Below are 18,052 nucleotides of genomic sequence, written 5' to 3'. Positions count from 1 at the left end.
TGGAAGAGACAAGAGTTGAAAAGCACCTCAGTCAGTCTTTGCAGTGCCAAAAGCTTTGTGCCTCACAGTGAGGGGGCAGATTGACTGGCTGTTCCCAAGTGAGCTGCTGACAAGGAGAAGGAGCTGTGCCCTGGATAAGGGGGAGTTGCACAGCTTCCCAGGAAAGCTGCCAGGAAGGGGGAGAGGGAGTTTTCTAATTTCACACACTTCTATCTGCAAGTATAAATAAGCCTTTATTTTTGTTTGATCTTAAGTTTTGATTGATCTTAAATTGGTTGGTGAGTCTTAGGAGGGGCTGGCAAGCAACAGAAAACACCACTCAAATAAGAACCGATGGACTCCTAAGGGGCTTTAAAGCTCAAGTACAAAGCAGATAACAGTGCTGCTTTCCCACACACTTGTGCTCCTATTTATCTGAAATCCATAGGAAACCTGCTGTCCTTGCTTGCCTTGTCCTGTCAGGTGTTTGAGTTCCTGATCAGGCTGCACTCAGCTGAGGGCTCAGTGGATGAGGAGGTGTATCCCTACGTTCGCACCCTGCTGCACTTCGACACACGGGAGTTCCTCAACGTGCTGGCTCTGGTAAGAGACCCTGGCTTTCTGAGAGGAAAAATGCTCTGCCAGTTCTCCCATCATCACTGAGGTTCCTGTCAATACATCTGTGCTTTTGCTAAACCAGGAGTTCCTGGCTTGGGGAAGGAACAGTTCTGGTGCTTTTTCTGTAAGATATCAGAGGGAATCACAGTAGTCCTTTGTGGCATTAAATACAGAGTGATGAACATGACATTACACAGTGAAAGTTCTGGCAACAGAGGCTGTCTTTAAAACAGAGATAAAACAAGAATAATATATTTGTAAAGAGTGTTCTAGTGCCTGTCTCCATCTCCTGCATGGAAGTCTGTCTTTCTTACTTTCCAAATCTCTAGAACTTCTTATGTCTATTTGGACCCATTAATTCTACCTGAATGTGTAAAAATCATTTTGGTAGTTACAAAAGAGCAAATTATGTCTTGGAACCTGCTGTTTAGGGATATGCAGAGAAAGGACTTAAACCAACACTGGCTGCTTTGTGATGTGGCTGCTGCTTTGTGTTTGCTGTTATTATGAGACAGTCTGCTCAAGGTGTCAGTGCTTTGCCTCTTGCAGACTTTTGAAGACTTCAAGAATGACAAGCAAGCTGTGGAGTATCAACAGAGAATTGTGGACATTCTTCTGAAAGTGAGTGTGCCGAAGAATGAGCTGTTTGTATCTGACTGATGGCATGCAGTGCTCTGCAGTTCAGCCTGCAATCTGGAGGAGGTGTTTCCAGTCCTGCCCTTGCTGACATAGGTGCTGGACAGGAGCATGGATGCACCTCAGCCAAAGCTGTAGGCTGGGTATTCAGAAGTGATGATTCATGCACTTTAAATGTGCTGACAGAGAGGTCTCCTTTCCTGTGATTTCACCTGGATGGTGCTTTGTCAAATTTCTCATCTCTGCACTGTTAAGCTTATTTTGATCTGCTTCTCATTGAATCTCCTCCCTGATTGCTTCTGAGCATGAAAAAGGTCCCAGGTAAGCTGTGCTTGGCAGGGTGCCACTGCTTTTCTGCTGAATCCCTGCTCCCTGTGCCTGCCAATGTTATGTTTGGGATGCAGCATTTCCAGGATGACAGGCCTATCTTTAGTTTAGGAGAGAAGAGAAATGTCACTTATCAGCCTGGTGCTCTGGAAATCACTTGTCACCCCCAGCCCCTGTTCCCAACAAGGGATGTTCCCATTAAAAGCTCTCACTGCCAAGCACTGTTTGCTTTCCCCTCCAAGCTGTCACCATTAATCATGAGTGACTCCACTTGGAAGCTGTTTATGTATAAACATACCATAAGTAGCATTTCCCTGTCCCTGTCATCACTGATGGATGAGACAAGGGCACAGTGAGTGACTTGGGTGGCAGTGCTGCTGCAGTGGGCTGAGACAATGCCACTGGGAGGGGTTTTGTGAGCAGCTCTGAGGGTGTTTTAGCCCTGTGCTGGCTCAGCCCCTCTGCTTTGTGTCCTGAGCTGCTGTTAGCAGGAGGTGGCACACTGCAGCCATGTTCCAGAGCTGCTGGGGATGTGTTCCTGTCATGGCAGGAGGGCAGCTTGAGAAGGGCTGCAGCATTGCATCTTCAGGCAAACAATGTGGTGTTAAGAAAACTGTCAGTCCTTTGGTCTGGAATCTGCTGTCCTTTTATCTAAAAGTTTAAAACTCTTGAAGCTTTCAATTTAAATTTGTCATAAGCAATAAAGAAAACACCTAGGAGGTAGCTCTGCTTTTGAAATAGTTTGGTGAACACAGACATTCTGCTAATGCAGATCAAAACTTTGGCAAATTAATCATCTATGTGGCTGGTCTGCAGCCTCTGGGAAGTTGCTCTATTCCAGGGATGCAGTATGTTTATCTTCACATAGCCTGACAAGGACTCAGTTTGTCAAAAACAAAGGTAAAATTAATAAAACACTCCAGATATTTCAGTGGATAATATTTAATGGTGTTAGGTAGTGCTGTTCTGACTAGGCTCCTGTAAGAAATAGCCTTTTTTGACAGAAAATGAAAACTGAAAAGGAATGATTGCATTAGCTGGTGTCTCAAGCAGAGCTCTGCTTGATTCTCTAATGTGTCTGCCCTGCCTGCCTCTCTTGTGTCACAAAAGCATTAGCATCTCTTGGGGTCTGGAACTCTGGGTCACTTGAGGAAATCCGCTGACTCCCCCCAGCTCTGAGTGAGATGCTAAACTGTGAGCTGTTCCATGGGCTTTGCTGCAGCAGTTCTTAGGTCTTAGCTGGCAGAAATGTCCAGGTGATGGATTTCCTCCCAGCTTAAACACACTGCTCTTAGAGGGGACTCTCCAAACAGGGGCATTTCACTTTCACTTGGGATTTAGGATTTTTTGAAGCAGGAGACACCAAGTCAGGACACATCAGGCTCATGGTTTTTACACCAGACAGGTCAAAAGCACTTGTTGGATTTCTAATCCCTTCTGCAGTGACTCTTAGATATTCCTTTTTTCTGTAATTTCAGGTCAGCACAGTCACAAGTTTCTCTAGATATTGTTAGACTAATGCTAACATAATGTGAGAAAAACCTTTTCCCAAACCTGCAGTTGTTTCTTAGCTATTAGAGTAGTTCTTTGCATGCCACAGTTAAGTGGTGAAATGGGGCTTGAAATGAGGTGTTTGGGGTTGTTTGCTCCTATAATAATTTTACTGTAACCATGTGACAGCATTTCTCTGCTCAGAAGCTGTTCCATGTCCCATGAGCAACACAGGTTACAGAGGCAGAGATAAATGTGGGTTTGGAGCCTCTTCACACCTGAAGAACAGAGACATGCAAGAATTCTTCCCTTGAGTAGAGGGAAGAGAGGTGGAGCCTCTTCAGCTTTGGGACAGAAGTGCTTTAGCAAGGACACATCCACTGCCTGTGTCTTCAGGTGACACAGCTGAATGCTGGGGAAGGGGACTTGGGTTTGACCTTCAGGATGGACTGACACCAGGAGGTGTCTGGGGTAGGAGGACACACAATGGCTCACAGGAATTTCTTTTTGTCCCAGTTACTCTCTCAAAGGCAGCTGCAGAATCAACTCCTTGAGGGTTTATTTTTCCCTTTTGTCTCCAACATTTCTCAGGTCATGGTGGAGAATTCTGACTTCACCCCATCACAGGTTGGCTGTCTCTTTACCTTCCTTGCCCGGCAGCTCGCCAAGCCCAACAACACCTTGTTTGTCAACAGGACACTGTTTGACCAGGCAAGTATTCCTGATGTGTGTGTGACATTCCAGGCAGGATGCACCTCTGCAGAAAGTGTGCTCAGTGCTGTAGGCTGGAGCAGGTCTGGAGGAACTGGTGCCTTGTAGCCAGGTGGCCTCTTGCTGGGCTGTTGCTGTGGTTTCCCAGGAGCAGAGTAGGACAGACCATGGAAGCACAGTACACAGTGTTTCAGCTTGGCTGGAGCTGTGGGACAAACAGCATTGCATCCTAGGAAGTGTTCAAGGCCAGGCTGGATGATGCTCTGGGCAATCTGGTCTAGTGGAAGGTGTCCCTGCCCATGGCAGAGAGGTGGAGCTGGATGAGCTTTAAGGTCCCTTCCAACCCAAGTTGGCATAAGGGGTATCAACTAAAATTACATTAGTGAGCTTACAGAGCACATAAGTGTAGTTGATAATTTTTAGTTCAGCTGGCCACTACCTTCTCTGCTGTTTGAAAAAGGAATTTACCCCAATTTATGCCCAAAGCTTGCATGAGTTAACTTTGTATCCCAGCTTAAGTCACAGAAATTCCTGGGAGTGAGGAGGAGGCTTCACTGACTGATGATAATAGGGATGTATGAGCACTAATGAAAATGAATTAGAATATATTATGTCCTTGGTCCTAATTTAAGAAGAACTCGTAGCTAAAAAGATTTGGATTAAACACTTTTATTCCACATATATGAAATGTTATGAATTACATAATTTCCTGTTTTCCTGATGAGATGGCACAGTCCAGGAGAGTGGGTCAGTGTAGTGATGTCAGCTGTTTGGTGTGTAGTCTGAAGCAGAAACTTGGGGTTCCCCAAGTTCCCTAAAGTTTGGTTCTAGATCCTGGTGCAGAGTCCTGTGTTTCCCTCTCAGCAGTCTTTCAGCAGTTCTCTGCCATTCCAGTATTCCCAGTTTGGTTCCAGGTGCATTCAGATGGCCCTGTTGTGTGGTGGTTTGCTGTGCTGGGGAGTTTGTGCTCCCAGCCAGGCCTGGCTCACACCCCCTCTCCCTGGCAGGTGCTGGAGTTCCTGTGCAGCCCGGATGACGACTCCCGGCATTCCGAGAGGCAGCAGGTGAGAGCCTTCCAGGGATGCTCCTTGGAGCACCAGGCAAGGCCAGGCTGTGGAGCAGAACTTGGCCTTGGCAGTGAGAATGGGCATGGGAATATTGGGCCGTGCTGGGCACAGCAGGAGGGAAGGGTCCCACCCCAGCACTGCCTGCAGGAACAACAACAGAGGCTGGAAAGTTCTCATAACTCATGTCCTTCATAGTTAAAGGACAGTCAATTAACAAATCATTAAAGTCAGCCCTGTGTTCTTACCATGTTTTATGGAGCAGGAGCAGTGGGCTTGTAGTGGCACTGGGTGTTCAACTGCTGTTCAATCCCTGCAGGTCCTTTTGGAGCTGCTCCAGGCAGGAGGGATCGTGCAGTTTGAGGAGAGCCGCCTTATCCAAATGGCAGAGAAGGCTGAGTTGTGAGTTACTGGACACAACATATAAAAACTGCCTTTAAATCTCTTCCACACATCTTTCCTGGCTCCAGTTTCCTTGTTTCTACTTTGTAACTGTGTTTGGGGTTATTTTCCCTGTGCATTCACATCATGCTTCATTTAAGATGTTCACATTTGGTTCCAGACTTTCTTTCCTGGGTGTTCTCAGAGAAAGCATTGTTCAGAAAAGAAGGGTAGAGCTGTGGAAACCCTTCAGGAGAAACTGTGTGGGAATTGATGAGTTTTAACATTCCCTATCCTAGAGGCCAGGCTGTGTTCAGAGGTACATTTGTCTATTGGAGTGCTCTACCCCTGGCAGATGGAGGTGCCTGGTTGGGGTGAGACCCACAGGTGGATTTAAAAGCATGAAGGGGTCTGGAGCTATCCCCATGGTACTTGTAGGAGATACAAAAACAGTGTCTGGAAAGGCTGAAAATTTCCAGCATCTCTTTTAGATGCTTTATGATTCCAGAAGGAGTCTGTCAAGTCAGAGCAAAACCAGCCAGAGAGGGAATCTTCATCCAGGTCATGAGTTTGGGTGTTGCATGAATGAATCCACCATGCTACAAAGGACCAGAGGGAGAGCAGTGGGGGGTGTGCCATGCCTGTTCTTCTGTGTGGCCTAAAAGGAGTAACTCAGTCAAATTTTTCAGAGTCGATAAACAGATTTTTTTTCTCCTTGCTTCAGAGAATTTGACAGCCAGGCCCTCCAGCTCAGCCACTTCCATCAGAACTGAAAGAGCTATAGAGTAATATTAATTGTCAGACTCTTGATTTGGTTTGACTCAGTTACATCTGATTTTATGTAAAGTCTCAAAATATTGAAGATGTTTATTAAAATGTGAAGGTAGGAAGCTGTGTCATAACACATTGTTGAGTCATGTTTAGTGAATTTCTTCAATTAAGTGTAGTGGATTGACCTAACTTAGAGCAGAGTGTTGTGGAAACAGAGATCATCTCTGACAGCAGAACCTGTGAGCCCTGATTTCATTAAGAGTTGTTATCCTCTGTCCCTTACCTCTCCCCTTAGTAACTCCACTTTTCTCTCTTCTGTGTGATAATTTCCCAGAAGAGGGAGCTTGATGGGCAACCCTGATGGGGTTGAGGTTGGCCCGAGGCTGGTACAAATGGCACTCCAGCACTCTGGAGCCACCCAGCCTGTGTGCTGAAAACCCCAATGTGAGACACTTCCAAGTGCTGCCTGTCTGTGGTGCTGGCTCAGCTGAGTGCTTTTCCTGACCTGGGAAGTTTCCTTTCCTTTCAGCTATCAGATCTGTGAGTTCATGTACGAGCGGCAGCTTCGCTATGACAAAATCATCGGCTGTTACCTGCGGGATCCCCTGAGGAAGGTGAGCAGCTCTGGTGCTCCTGCCTTTCTGCTTCCTGGCCATGCAGCCTGTGCTGCTGGCCACAGTGACTGGGCACAGCTGCCTTGCTCTTCTAGCATAATCACCTTAAAAATGCCCTCAACAGTTCAGGTTTCTTAGTTGTAGTCAGAGCTGTTTGTTTGTCTGTCTAGTGGAGAGGAGATGATTTTTTTTTTTTTTTTTAATGTTTCAGAGTTTTCCTTTATTTTTAAATCTAGTGCTGGTACATCAAATCTGAGTGCAAGGTGGGATTTACTGCAGATGTGGCTAACTGCAGTGCTTTTTTGTTTCTGCCATTGGTCCCCACATTTCTTCCCCTGGACACAGGCTCTCTGACCTTACAATCTCTCTGCCATTACCTTCAGCATGCACACCTGCCACAGTTTTTGAGGTGTTCCCTTCCCTACCACCAACAGAAGTTGGGATGAGAGTCTGGCAAATGTGACCTCTCCAGGTCCTTATAAACCCACAATACTGAACATTGTGTGGGTGAAGGAGTCAGAAGAGGAGGTTGTGATAGTGAAGTGGCCAAAAACCATGACACAGGAGAGCACCTGAGCTGGTAACAGTGCAGGAGAGCCTGGGGGAGAGGCCATTGTCAGGGAGGAGCTCAGGAATGTGCTGGGAAAACTGAGCTACCCCCTGGCAGAGCGTTCTCTCTGCCTGGGCTCCTAGCTCAAGTGATGTCCTGTCCTTTTTCCCTGTGGGTAAGAGGGAGACATTTCTGGTAGGGGAAGAACAATTCTCTTTGGCCTCAGTGTTCAACACATTAGCATCAGGTTCCCCTTGGCTCTCTTTTCCTTCAGGAACTTTTTAGGGACATAGAGCCTCCCTGCAGATAACTCATCCTGACTACTTGGAGAGGACTAGCCCTGAGGTCATGCCAAGGCTGCTGGAAGCACTCTGGTTTCCAAAAGCCAGTGCTGTCAGTGGTGCTGCAGAGCACACTGCAGCATTTATGGGTTTGTGCCTTACAGGAAGAAGTTTTCAACTACATCCACAACATCCTCTCCATGCCTGGCTACAGTGCAGAGGAGAAGCAGCTGGTGTGGCAGAAAGCTTTGGACCATATAGAGGTAGGTAGGGTATATCCTGCACCCACAGTCCCTCAGCTCCTGCTCATGGCTCTTGGATGTGCTGGCTGCTTTTCCAAAGCACAAGTGTCCAGTGCTGAGTCACAGCTGTTGAGATAGCTCTGATGTCAGCTCAGAGCTCTCCCACATCAGTGTAAGTGCCTCTCAGAGTCAGGCTGCCTTCCTGGCCTTCCTGGATTCAAGTGCTGCTCTTTGGGTAATGGTGCCTGCTCAGGGGGTGATGGGCAGTCAGGAGAGGGATCCATTAGCCAGTGTTCCATCTCCTGAGCATGCAGCAGCAGCAAGGCAGGGTATGGACATCACTGACCTCACAGGCTCTGGGATCCAGCTCCTCACACTGATGAGTGCATTCAGCCCTGGTGCCCTGGCACTGCTAACCTGGGGAATGATGGGATCATGACTTCTGTGTAAGACACAGGCTGCTGCTGGACTCCTCCAACTAATAATTTTTCCCATGTTTTCAGTCTCTGTCAGCTTCAGGGGATGAAGATGTCTGAAATGATTGTCCAGTCAGTAGATGTGGGGAATCTGTAATATTTCTAGTTCCTATAAGGTACTGTCAGTTCCCACCAGGGTGATCTGGAGATAAGCCAGGAAAATAATTCTGTCTGTAAAACAAGCCTTACAGACAGCACTCCTTAGCAGAAAATGACCACAGAATCTGTATCCTGTGAGGCAGACAAAAAGCTAATGGGCACATCCAGAGTACTTTAGTTTCTACCAGCATCTGCAAGTAGTGCATGACTAATGAGAAAATGGACCAGGAGGGAGAGTGATTCAAAAGATAATGCACAAAGAAACCCTGGGAATGCTGCTGCCTGGCATGTGGCTCCCTGAGCTCACAGCCCCTCTCCAGAGGCACTGGCAGAGCTGTGGGACTGGTGGGGATGGTTGTGCTGGCTCTGAGCAGGCCTGACTCATTGCACCCTCATCAGAGCAGCTGGGGCTCCAGGTTGGGCAGGCTGCAGCTGGTGTGCTGCTTCTTGTGTCTGCTTCCTTCCCCTGCTGCATCCCTGGTCCCCCAGAGGCTGCTGGGCAGGTGATGGGCTCTGTGGGTCACCTTTCTGTAGGTACTGTCACTGAGCCCAGCTCTCTGATTCATTTGGCATCTTCAGGACTGGTAAAGCAGGTGGCTTAGCAGCCTGATGGCTGCTGTGGGCTTTTGTCCTTTTCCATTGTGTTAATCCTGCTCTCAGACATTCAAAAGACTTGGAACAGTAAATAATACTTTACTTTACTGGAGTGAAGCTGTGATTTCAGCTCTTAGGACAGCTGTCATTTGCTGAGCTATGAATGCAGCAGATCAGCCTCTTCAGGCAAAACCAGCAATGTCTGGAGAGGCTTTCCTGGTGATTCTATGGCAGAAAGTGGAGTTTGTCATCAGTGCCACTTTAAATTTTTCCCATCATCTCACAGCAATTGTTCATTGATGTTTATCTTTAAAAAATGAACTCTGTTCTCTTCAGTCACACAAGGGTTCTTTTCTACCCTCATACCCACATGCCTTGTGGCAGTTCTGTCTCCTCAAGGGCTGTCTGAGCAGCACCATGTTTGCAGGTTGTTCACACCTGGGAGAGGATACAAACCCAAGCACCAAAGGTTTTGCTGGGGAGTGGACTCTGAAGGGTGCACTGATTCCAGACAGGGGGATAGGACCAGCTCCCTCCAGCCTGGCAGTCCTGCCTTCAGCAGTCCTGGACACTCCCAGGAGGGAGAAGAGAGAGAAGTGGATTAAGGCAGTCCCACTGCATCCTTTGTGTCCCTCTGCACTGCTGTGCTTAGAGACCTCCTGGGTGCTTTGGACTGCCTGAGTTTGTGGGGTGAAAGTTGTGGGGACGCAGTGAGGGGCTGAGCTTGTGCAGTAAAGCTGTGAGGTCAGACACTGCAGAGCTGCTTCTGGAGCAGGCAGGTTTCCTCTGGAAACCTCACCAAAGGCATCAGCTGTGACAGCTCTTCCTAAAGAGCTCATGGATAGTCAGGCTCTTCCCTGCTTCCCTTTGCCCCAGTCTGTTGCTGCCATTGGCTGTATTCAGTGGCTGCTGTGTCTGTCTGGAGGCCAAGCTACTGCTAAGGGATTTTCCCCAGATGAACATTTCTGATAATTTTCTTTCTTTACTGCTGTAACAGTTGGTTTGGTTCAGGAAAGAAATGTTTTTTCGTTTTTAGGTTCAGCAAGGGCTTTTGGGACAGGTTACCAGGTGCACAGTGTTGTTTTGCAGCAGTTGCTTCTCATTTATTTGGAAGGGTTAGAAGCAAAAAGCTCACATTTCAGGTTGTGTAAACTTGTAAGATATGAAGCCTTTTAGCTCAAGCTTGACAGAAGGCAGACCCACAGGCATCTAGATGATTTTTGTTTCCTTGTATTACAATAAAGAAATTGCTTTTTCATGTCTGGACAGGTATCAGTTATGGTGAACAGTTACAGGAAACTTGCTTTAAACCTCTGGTTTGGTTCAGTTCAAGCCAATTCAACACTGTTTCCATTGGACTGAGAAATTCCCAAGAGTTGATTGTTACCCCTTTCCTGCTGCCTCACAGTTGGCACTGGGAATGTCTTGTTGGCAGGGGGTAAAGGCAGTTGTCAGAAAATTTGATGAATAACTTCCTCTCCTTAGGACTGAGGTGGGTTCTTGGTGTGAGGTGTTTTGTATTCTTCAAGGCCTTATGTGTAGCAAAAACATCAACTTTCAAAAATTCTTTTTTACCAACTACCCTTCTATTTTTTCTATACCTCTCTTTGTGCAGTGGTGTTTATTGCCTTACACTTGCATCTCAGCAAAGGTGCAGTTACAGTATGGATGGGCTCAGTGATGCTGCATAATTATATTGCCTGTGAAGTCAAAATTAATTAATTTGGTTGTGTTTCCCCCCCTCAAGGAGCTGCTGGTGCTGAGCCCAGGTAAAGCAGCTGACCTGGCAGCCATTCACTTCAGTGAGCAGCTCGAGAGCATCATCTCCAACCTGCAGGTGAGGTGTCAAACTCCATTAGTGTGGGGCTTCTGTGCAGTAGGGATGTCATTTCTGAGGAATTGATTGCTAAGAGTCACGGTGAGGTATTTCTGTGTCAGAAACAGAAGAAAAATAGGCTCTAGCTACTCACTGATAGGAATTGCTACATCTCAGTTATTTGGCCTGTTTGTAGAGTTCTGGCCATAAAAATGTATAAGCTCAGAGCTGCTGGTTGCAGCTTTTAGTTGGGTTTTAGTGTGGCTTGGAGTCCCAGAGCTGAGCTGTTGTCAGCCAAACACATCCTCAGAATATTTGTGCAAGATATGCCTAGAGCAGCTCCTGCAGCAGCTGGGAACTGTTTCCTTCAGTGGATATAGTTCAAGGATCACTGTTTCACAGCACATAATTGAAAATAACAATACTGTGTCTCCTCCTGTTGTACAGGACCAGTTCTTGCTCTTCCAGTTCCTGAGGAGTCTCCTTGATCCAAGGTATGTTGAAAATTGGACTGTTTACAAACTGCAGTGTGCAAACGTGGATTCAAATCAATTCTTTGAACCAGTGCATCAATAGCCAGTTTCAGAACTGCTGCCATATTTCACTGCAGGCTCCTCTTTTTAACTACTTACTTGCTCCTTCTGTGCCTGTTCTTTCAGTGCTTCAGCTCTGTGTTCTCTTTCTGTTAAATCAGTATCAAATGCCACAAGACATTTATATATGCACAGCTCCAGTTGTTTCAAACAATTGTTAATGCAACTGAGGGAGAGATCTTGGTTTGTCAATTAATCACAAATTAATTGTGATTAATGAAGAGGAGGAGTAGGAAAAGGCAATATTATCTAAATCCTAGTGCCAGTGTTTCAGTTTTTGTTGAAGTGGAATAAAAAGCATGCTTTGGAAGCCAGAACCTGGAATTAATCAATCACCTCTTGGATTTTAATGTAAATTAAGGAAAAATACCCAACCAACCCAAACCAATGCCAAAACCCCAGGCATACATTTTGTTGTTTCCTGAGTTTTACAGACATGTTTGTGTGGAAGGTGTTCATTTCCACACCTCCTGTTTTCTCCAGGGTCAAAACAAAATCAAAAAAGATCTTGGTTGGATTTTATAGGAAAGAAATAAAATTATTTAGTTAATCATTGATTAATTAAAAAAAAAAAAAAGTAGTTAAGCAGAAATGAAACCCAGCTGGATGTTAAGTAGAACTTTGTTTATGCTGTGATATCACTTACACCTAGTGAAGGTAGTAATTAACCTGGATTCTAATCTTATGCACAGAGTGCCTCCCATAATCTCTGAGTAATAAACATCTCTAATTTCACTCTGCCATAATTAGAGCTAAATAGACTCATTTCTCCTGTAGTTACCTTCTGATCACAGGCAACACGTGATGTGTTCAAACCAGCAATGGGATACAAGGTTGTGCAGCTGATCTCCCCACAGCTCTCTGCCTTTTCCCCAAGGATGCTGTTCCATGTGCTGCACTGGGCCACATGGCTTCTTCTTAATAACACTCAGCTCCTGAGGTCTGTTCTCAGTGCTGGCAAGTTGTTTTCTCCCAAAACCTATTGAAAGGAGCTGAACTGTGCCCTGGGAGAGGCAGGGAGGGAGGTGAAATCTTGCTCTGCAGATCTCCCTGCAGAGGCACCTACACTTTGTAGTATATTTATACCTAAAATAGTGGTTAGGCTCTTCTGCAACATCTGTCTCTTTTCATGTAATCTAAATGTTTATATTCTTTTTTGAAGCAAAATTTTTGTCAAAGTAAAGATTCTTAGAGCAGTAAATGAGCTTTTTAAGGTCTCAGATAGAAATGATTGCTTGATCATATGGGGACAAGACTCATCATGCTGGTCTAACTATCTGAGTTGGTGGAATTGCATTAGGGATTAATTTGGCCCATTTAATTTAGCTAGAGATTTATTTTTAAGGATGTGTAAGGGGGAAGGGAGGAAACAGGGTTAACAGGAATTGCCTGGGGAAATTAAAACCAAATGTCTGAATGTTTGTAGCATAAAGCAGCCCCAGGAAACAGAGAATGTAGTAGGGATTGCTCAGCTCATTAATCACAGTCTTTGCTACATTTCCATTTTAAACTCTAGATTTTTTTTTTTTTCTCTAAAAAGCCCCAGCACAGTGAAGCATTGTCTGTTGGCATTTGTGGTTATGTATTATACCAACAATATTAACTTGTTTAGCAACACTGTTCTGGCTTTATAAATGTAGTAACAGACTAAACCATGAGGGTTTGTCCCAAGGGCTCTCCTCTGTGCCCAGCTGCCTGTGACACTTGTAGGGCTCCCTTGTGCCAGGTTTCATGAGAAACCAGTGCTTCTCTCTTGCTTTTTGGAAAGACAGTGGCAAGGGAGACATTGGATATGGTTATATTGGAGTGGAAATGATCCCATGTAGCTGAAGAGGACCTGCAAATCTCAGGATTGACAATTATTTCTAGAAATTACCAAAATCCAGCTTTCTTTCCGTTGTCTCTTCTCTGTTTTTTATGAAATAAATGACTGAGGGAAGAGTGAGCTTGCTCAGGAAATCATGAATGCTTGGTGCCAGAGTTATTTCCAGACTTGAAGTTTGTTCTCATGCTATAGGTGCATGACTTGCCATTTTTCCTGCCTTGGCAGACAAGATCATTTTAGATAGTGAGTGCTTTATTTTAGTCTACCCATAGAAAGAGGAGAGCACTCACCTCCTTGCAGGCACTGGGGGAGTTTACTGGGTGTTTGTTGTGGGAGGAGTGGATGGTGAATGCAGAGTTCAGGGTTCTTGTTTGGTCCTTCAAGGTCCACCCTTTGCTGTCAGAACACAGCAGTTTGGGCACAGTTTTGGTGGAGTTGTGCTCATACTTTGCACACTATGATCAGTACATGGGTGAGGCTTTTGTTTCTGGGCATGTTGCATTTATAATCATTGTAATCACAGAAGCTGCTCTCCTGGCTTCCTCAAGCCACAGCATTGTCCTGGCCTTTTTGGAATGGTAATATGCCTTCTGTAACTCCCAGGAAATAGAGGATATTGGATATCAGACCTTTTCCATCCCATGGCTGTAGGATTTGCACACTAACAGATCTTCTCCTGCTTAGGAATTTGTGTTCAGAAAGGTAATAAAACTCAATATATATGCCCTGATGCATTTCCTTTCCTAGGAGGAGCTTCAGCAGAAGCCCCTGTTTTGTAGGCAGGATAAACTTCCACTGTTTCTCTGTGCAATGCACCAGTCCTAGAACTGCCATGGGAAGTGTAATGTGCAGTGGCAGAGAGCTGCTGTTCATTTAAAGGTTGCAGGTGCTGTATCTGGCTCCAGGGAAGCCTCATCCTTTCCCTCCTCACTCTGAAGTCTCCTCCTTCACGTTGCTCTTTTTAAAGCCAAGATCAGTGGGAAACTGTCAGGACAAAGGGATGTGGGCACTGCTCACAGTTCTGTTCTCTCTTCTGTTTCTGCACATGAGGAGTTTGCTTAATAATGAGCCCAGAGATTGAAAATGGGGATGTTTCTCTAAAAGAAGTATGAGTTCCTTTCTCAGTGAGGTAGATCAAAGGGATGAAACATTAAAATGTGTAAAGGAAGTCAAAGAAGAATTTCAGGAACAATAAGCAAAAAGTAGCACATGCAGAGCAGGGTCTGTAGGAGAGAGACAATCAGGATCTGAACAGAGCACTCAGACCATAAGGTTTCATTGAGGAAATGAGGCTAATTCTTTGTGCCTCTTTGCCGTGGAGTTGCTGGAGATGGGTCTGTGCTGGTCTCTTTCTTCACAGGGGTCTTTGAGAGTTTAATTTGTACTGAGGCATCAGGAGGATATGTTGTGGAACAAATGAAATGGCTGCTGAGAGACCTCCAGCACCAGTAACTAGTAGAAGTAGCATAAATTTCCTCTTAAAACCAGATTTTTTAACTTCACCATTAAGGATAAAAGACAATGCTCAATTGAATAAGAAACTCTTCTTCCCAGCCAGATTTCTGGGCTATGATTTGATTTTAGTCTCTTGTGCCTGTTTTATTCCAGAGAAGGCATTAACCAAGACCTGCTGCACCTCCCACCCTGTGTCACTGAGCAGTTCATCGAGCTGCTCTGTCAGTACAGCCCAGACCAGGTTTTGGAGACACTCAAAGTTCTGGAATGCTGCAGACTGGAGGAAACCATCCAGGTAGGAAAGAGATGAATGATGACAGGGGCCATGGGATGCATTCAGATCAGCTCCTACCCCTTTACACTGCTGTAAAGATACTTTACTTTAGGCATGGATTAGTTCCTGGATGCTCTTCCAATCTGTTTCTAGCACTCTCTGTCCCTCTGAGCTGCTAAACTGCTCTTCTGCAGCACAGGTGGATATATTTAATAGACTAACAATGAGCTGGGTCTCAGGGCTAATAAGAAAGGGCTGTTAGTGCTCTGAAGCTGCTGAGAAACTGCAGAGTGGAGGGTGGCTGTGTTGCTGCTAATTAATCATGTTGGGGGTATATGAAATCACAGGCCTGGGGTTTTGCAAAGCAACACTGCCAAAATCTGCCTTGTGCTGGGAGAGCAACTGTTCCTTCTCTGTATGGAAATTGTACCAGTCATTTTTGAGTGCTGGTGGTGGCAATAGTGCAAGCTGAGAAATAAAAGGAGATGGAGGAGAGCTGCTCAGCCTGGGTAAAGCACTCCCAGCCCTGGCCATCTGCTTGGCATTGTCTTGTGGATAAACAAACACTGGCAGCTTTCTTCAGACAGACATTTACCTTTTTTTTCCTTTCAATTCAGATAACTCAAAAACACCAGCTCCATGAGGCTTCCTCGTACTTACTAGAGAAGAAGGGAGATATCCATGGTGCCTTTTTGGTTATGCTTGAGGTACAGTACTCCCAAATCCTGCATGTGGCATTGTTGCCATGCTATCAGTATGGTGGCCTGTGCTCAGTTTGGATGTTGTCCTTGTTCCTCAATTTGTTTCCCACTAGAATCCTTGGAAGGATTGGTCAGATACCAATAAATGGAAGTGTCTGCATACTCAGAGCATCAATATATTTTTCTGACAAATCTTCAAACATTTAGAAGATACTAGATGCTGAAATTTGTTTTTCGTAGCCAAAAATAATCTTTCAGCTCCTGCTTTTCTTTCCATACTTGGAAAGCTGTTTGCCATGTTAATTGTGCTGGGGAGGAAAATGGGGGCAAGCCTGTGTAACCACACCTTTGAGAAACATTTCTGTCAGGATTCTTGGGATTAAACTCCCAAGTTGACTGTTCTGTGTCCCCTTTTTTGTTTCAGCGATTGCAGAGCAAGTTGCTGGTGCTTACTCAAGATGATGAAAGTAAGACTGAGTTAAATTCCATTTTCTATTAAAAACAGACAGATAAACACAAAATGTGAAGTACTTGTGTCTGACACCTGGTATAATGAGATTGTTTCAGGTTTCTAGGCATTTGTTTCAGGTTTCTAGGCATTATAGTGACACTGTTGACATGGTAGCTATTTGGATGACACTCCCTCACTCTGGTATTCTGATCTTGGTAGAGACCTTGATCACTGTGAGGGATGGTTTGTGTGTGTGTCTGTGGTGTCAGGTGCCCTGTCAGCTTTTCCCATTGGGACTGGTCCTCTCACTGGCTTACCAAACACATTTCCCATCTCAGAATCCATTCAAACTCATTATTGAGCTTCAGCTGGCATTATATGGGAACAGTGATGGGAGACAGTTGGGAGCTTTTTTGAAAGCAAACTTCTCAGAGATATAAATAAGAATGTTCTGCCCACAGAAAATGAGTGTATGCACAGATGTGCTGTTCACTACCCCAAGGACTCATGGGCACCTAATTAAATGCAGTGCCCATAGCTGTTACTTAATTGTATCCTAAACCACAGCTAAGATCTTCCTTATTTGATTAAATGAAATGTTTTACCTGCCCAATTTATTGTACTAGTCAGAAAAGTGCCAAAAAATCAGAACTTGTCGTTATAATGTAGTTGCTGACAGTACTGAGCAGACTTGAGATGAGCAGCATGATTTTATTTTGCAGAAGGATTGATAGTTATCTAATGGGAGTTAACTTGTCTGACAGTTCTCATGATGGTAATTTGCTTTTCCTCCCCCTGACACTTAGGCTCAGCTGAACCCTCCTTGCTAGAAAATATTGAAGATACTTTAATGAAAACAATTGCTCTTTGCCAGAGGAATTCACACAGTTTAGACCAGCAGCAGCGAGAGGTAAGGCAGTCAAAAATGTGTCACCAGAATCAGCCAAGGCCTCTGGGTCTCCTGAGGCTTTGCCTCACATGGCTCTTGCTCTGCACATCCATTGGGCACTGGTGTGTCCAGGCAGTCACTGTTTGCCTCTCCTTGTGGTGCCTCAGGGTTTGGAGCCTAAGAGTGAAATCTTCACTCGTTAGAGTGAAATGAAGCACAAAGTTCAGGTCAGAGGGAGGAGGGGATGGGACCACGGCCTTTCCCCCTTTGCAGCTCCTGATGGAAGCTGGGCACAGATGTCAGTCAGACACTGCAGAGGCACCCTGAGCTCTGAGACAGCTTCCTGGTGGCACAAAGCTGCTGCTGCTGTCACTGTGGCTGCAGAGCTGTTCACAGCCCCTGAACTGAGTGCCAGCTCTGAGGGGGGAGGCAATGCAGCTGCCTTCAGCTCTTGCACAGGGAGCTAGCTTTGCCCATCCCCTCAGACTGAGGTTGTGTTTCCATTTTGCCCATGTCAGTCACACAAAGCCATCTTTAGTCGTAAGGTTCTGCATAATTTATGTAATTTCTGAACTCAGAGAATGTTGTTCCCATGCCTGAGGAGGTGGCATGGCTGGAAGTCAAGAACTCTAATTTCTTCACAAGCACTGCCCGGTGTGAGAGGTGACCTGCTCCATTTCTTCCCTGCAATGGTGTCATTCTACAACAGATAGGGAGAGAATTTAGATGTCTCTTCCCATTTGGGATCCATTTGCTGTGCTACCCACTCTGTGAGCTGTCTTTGCCCTGGAGAGTTTGTCTCTCACATGGGGAAGTAGTTGTGGATTGAATAAAGCAAACACAGATTGTTGTCACAATTCCAGTGAAGTGCTTTGCTCTGTGAGGGTACTTTGCCATGTTTCAGCTCTGTCCCACAGCAGTTATCAGAAATGCAGTTCTGTTCTCAGAATGTGGAACTGAGTTTTGGCCAATGGCCTCTGGCATTGCTCACAGCTTGTTTTTAGCACTGCCCTGTTCTTACTGGTTCTCTCCTCACATTCCATGATTCCAGGCCCTCTGGTTTCCCCTCCTTGAGGCCATGATGTCCCCACAGAAATCCTCTGGTTCATCACAGTGTCCACACTCTGAATGTGAGTACTTTGGCATTTGTGACCCCAAATAGTAAAAGCTGTGTGCTGTCACTCCTCTGATGAATGAATAGAAATTGTTTTGTT

At 45.5% G+C, this 18,052-nt stretch overlaps 1 protein-coding gene across 1 annotated transcript in view; it reads left to right on the top strand.

Annotated features, from left to right (window-relative positions):
• The window catches only part of VPS8 (VPS8 subunit of CORVET complex), a 65,060-nt gene that overhangs the window by 28,436 nt on the left and 18,572 nt on the right, over window positions 1–18,052 (top strand). The window contains exons 26-39 of the mRNA XM_063166691.1: window positions 463–582; window positions 1,147–1,218; window positions 3,643–3,762; window positions 4,770–4,826; window positions 5,146–5,228; window positions 6,508–6,592; window positions 7,588–7,686; window positions 10,582–10,671; window positions 11,098–11,144; window positions 14,677–14,818; window positions 15,415–15,504; window positions 15,923–15,965; window positions 16,756–16,859; window positions 17,890–17,968. Coding sequence (XP_063022761.1) covers window positions 463–582; window positions 1,147–1,218; window positions 3,643–3,762; window positions 4,770–4,826; window positions 5,146–5,228; window positions 6,508–6,592; window positions 7,588–7,686; window positions 10,582–10,671; window positions 11,098–11,144; window positions 14,677–14,818; window positions 15,415–15,504; window positions 15,923–15,965; window positions 16,756–16,859; window positions 17,890–17,968 — 1,231 coding nt within the window. The remainder of the gene's footprint in view (window positions 1–462; window positions 583–1,146; window positions 1,219–3,642; window positions 3,763–4,769; window positions 4,827–5,145; window positions 5,229–6,507; window positions 6,593–7,587; window positions 7,687–10,581; window positions 10,672–11,097; window positions 11,145–14,676; window positions 14,819–15,414; window positions 15,505–15,922; window positions 15,966–16,755; window positions 16,860–17,889; window positions 17,969–18,052) is intronic.

This window comes from Melospiza melodia, chromosome 12 (genome assembly GCF_035770615.1).
Source record: "Melospiza melodia melodia isolate bMelMel2 chromosome 12, bMelMel2.pri, whole genome shotgun sequence".
Classification (NCBI taxonomy): Eukaryota; Metazoa; Chordata; class Aves; order Passeriformes; family Passerellidae; genus Melospiza; species Melospiza melodia.
This window is presented reverse-complemented; position numbering and strand designations above follow the sequence as displayed.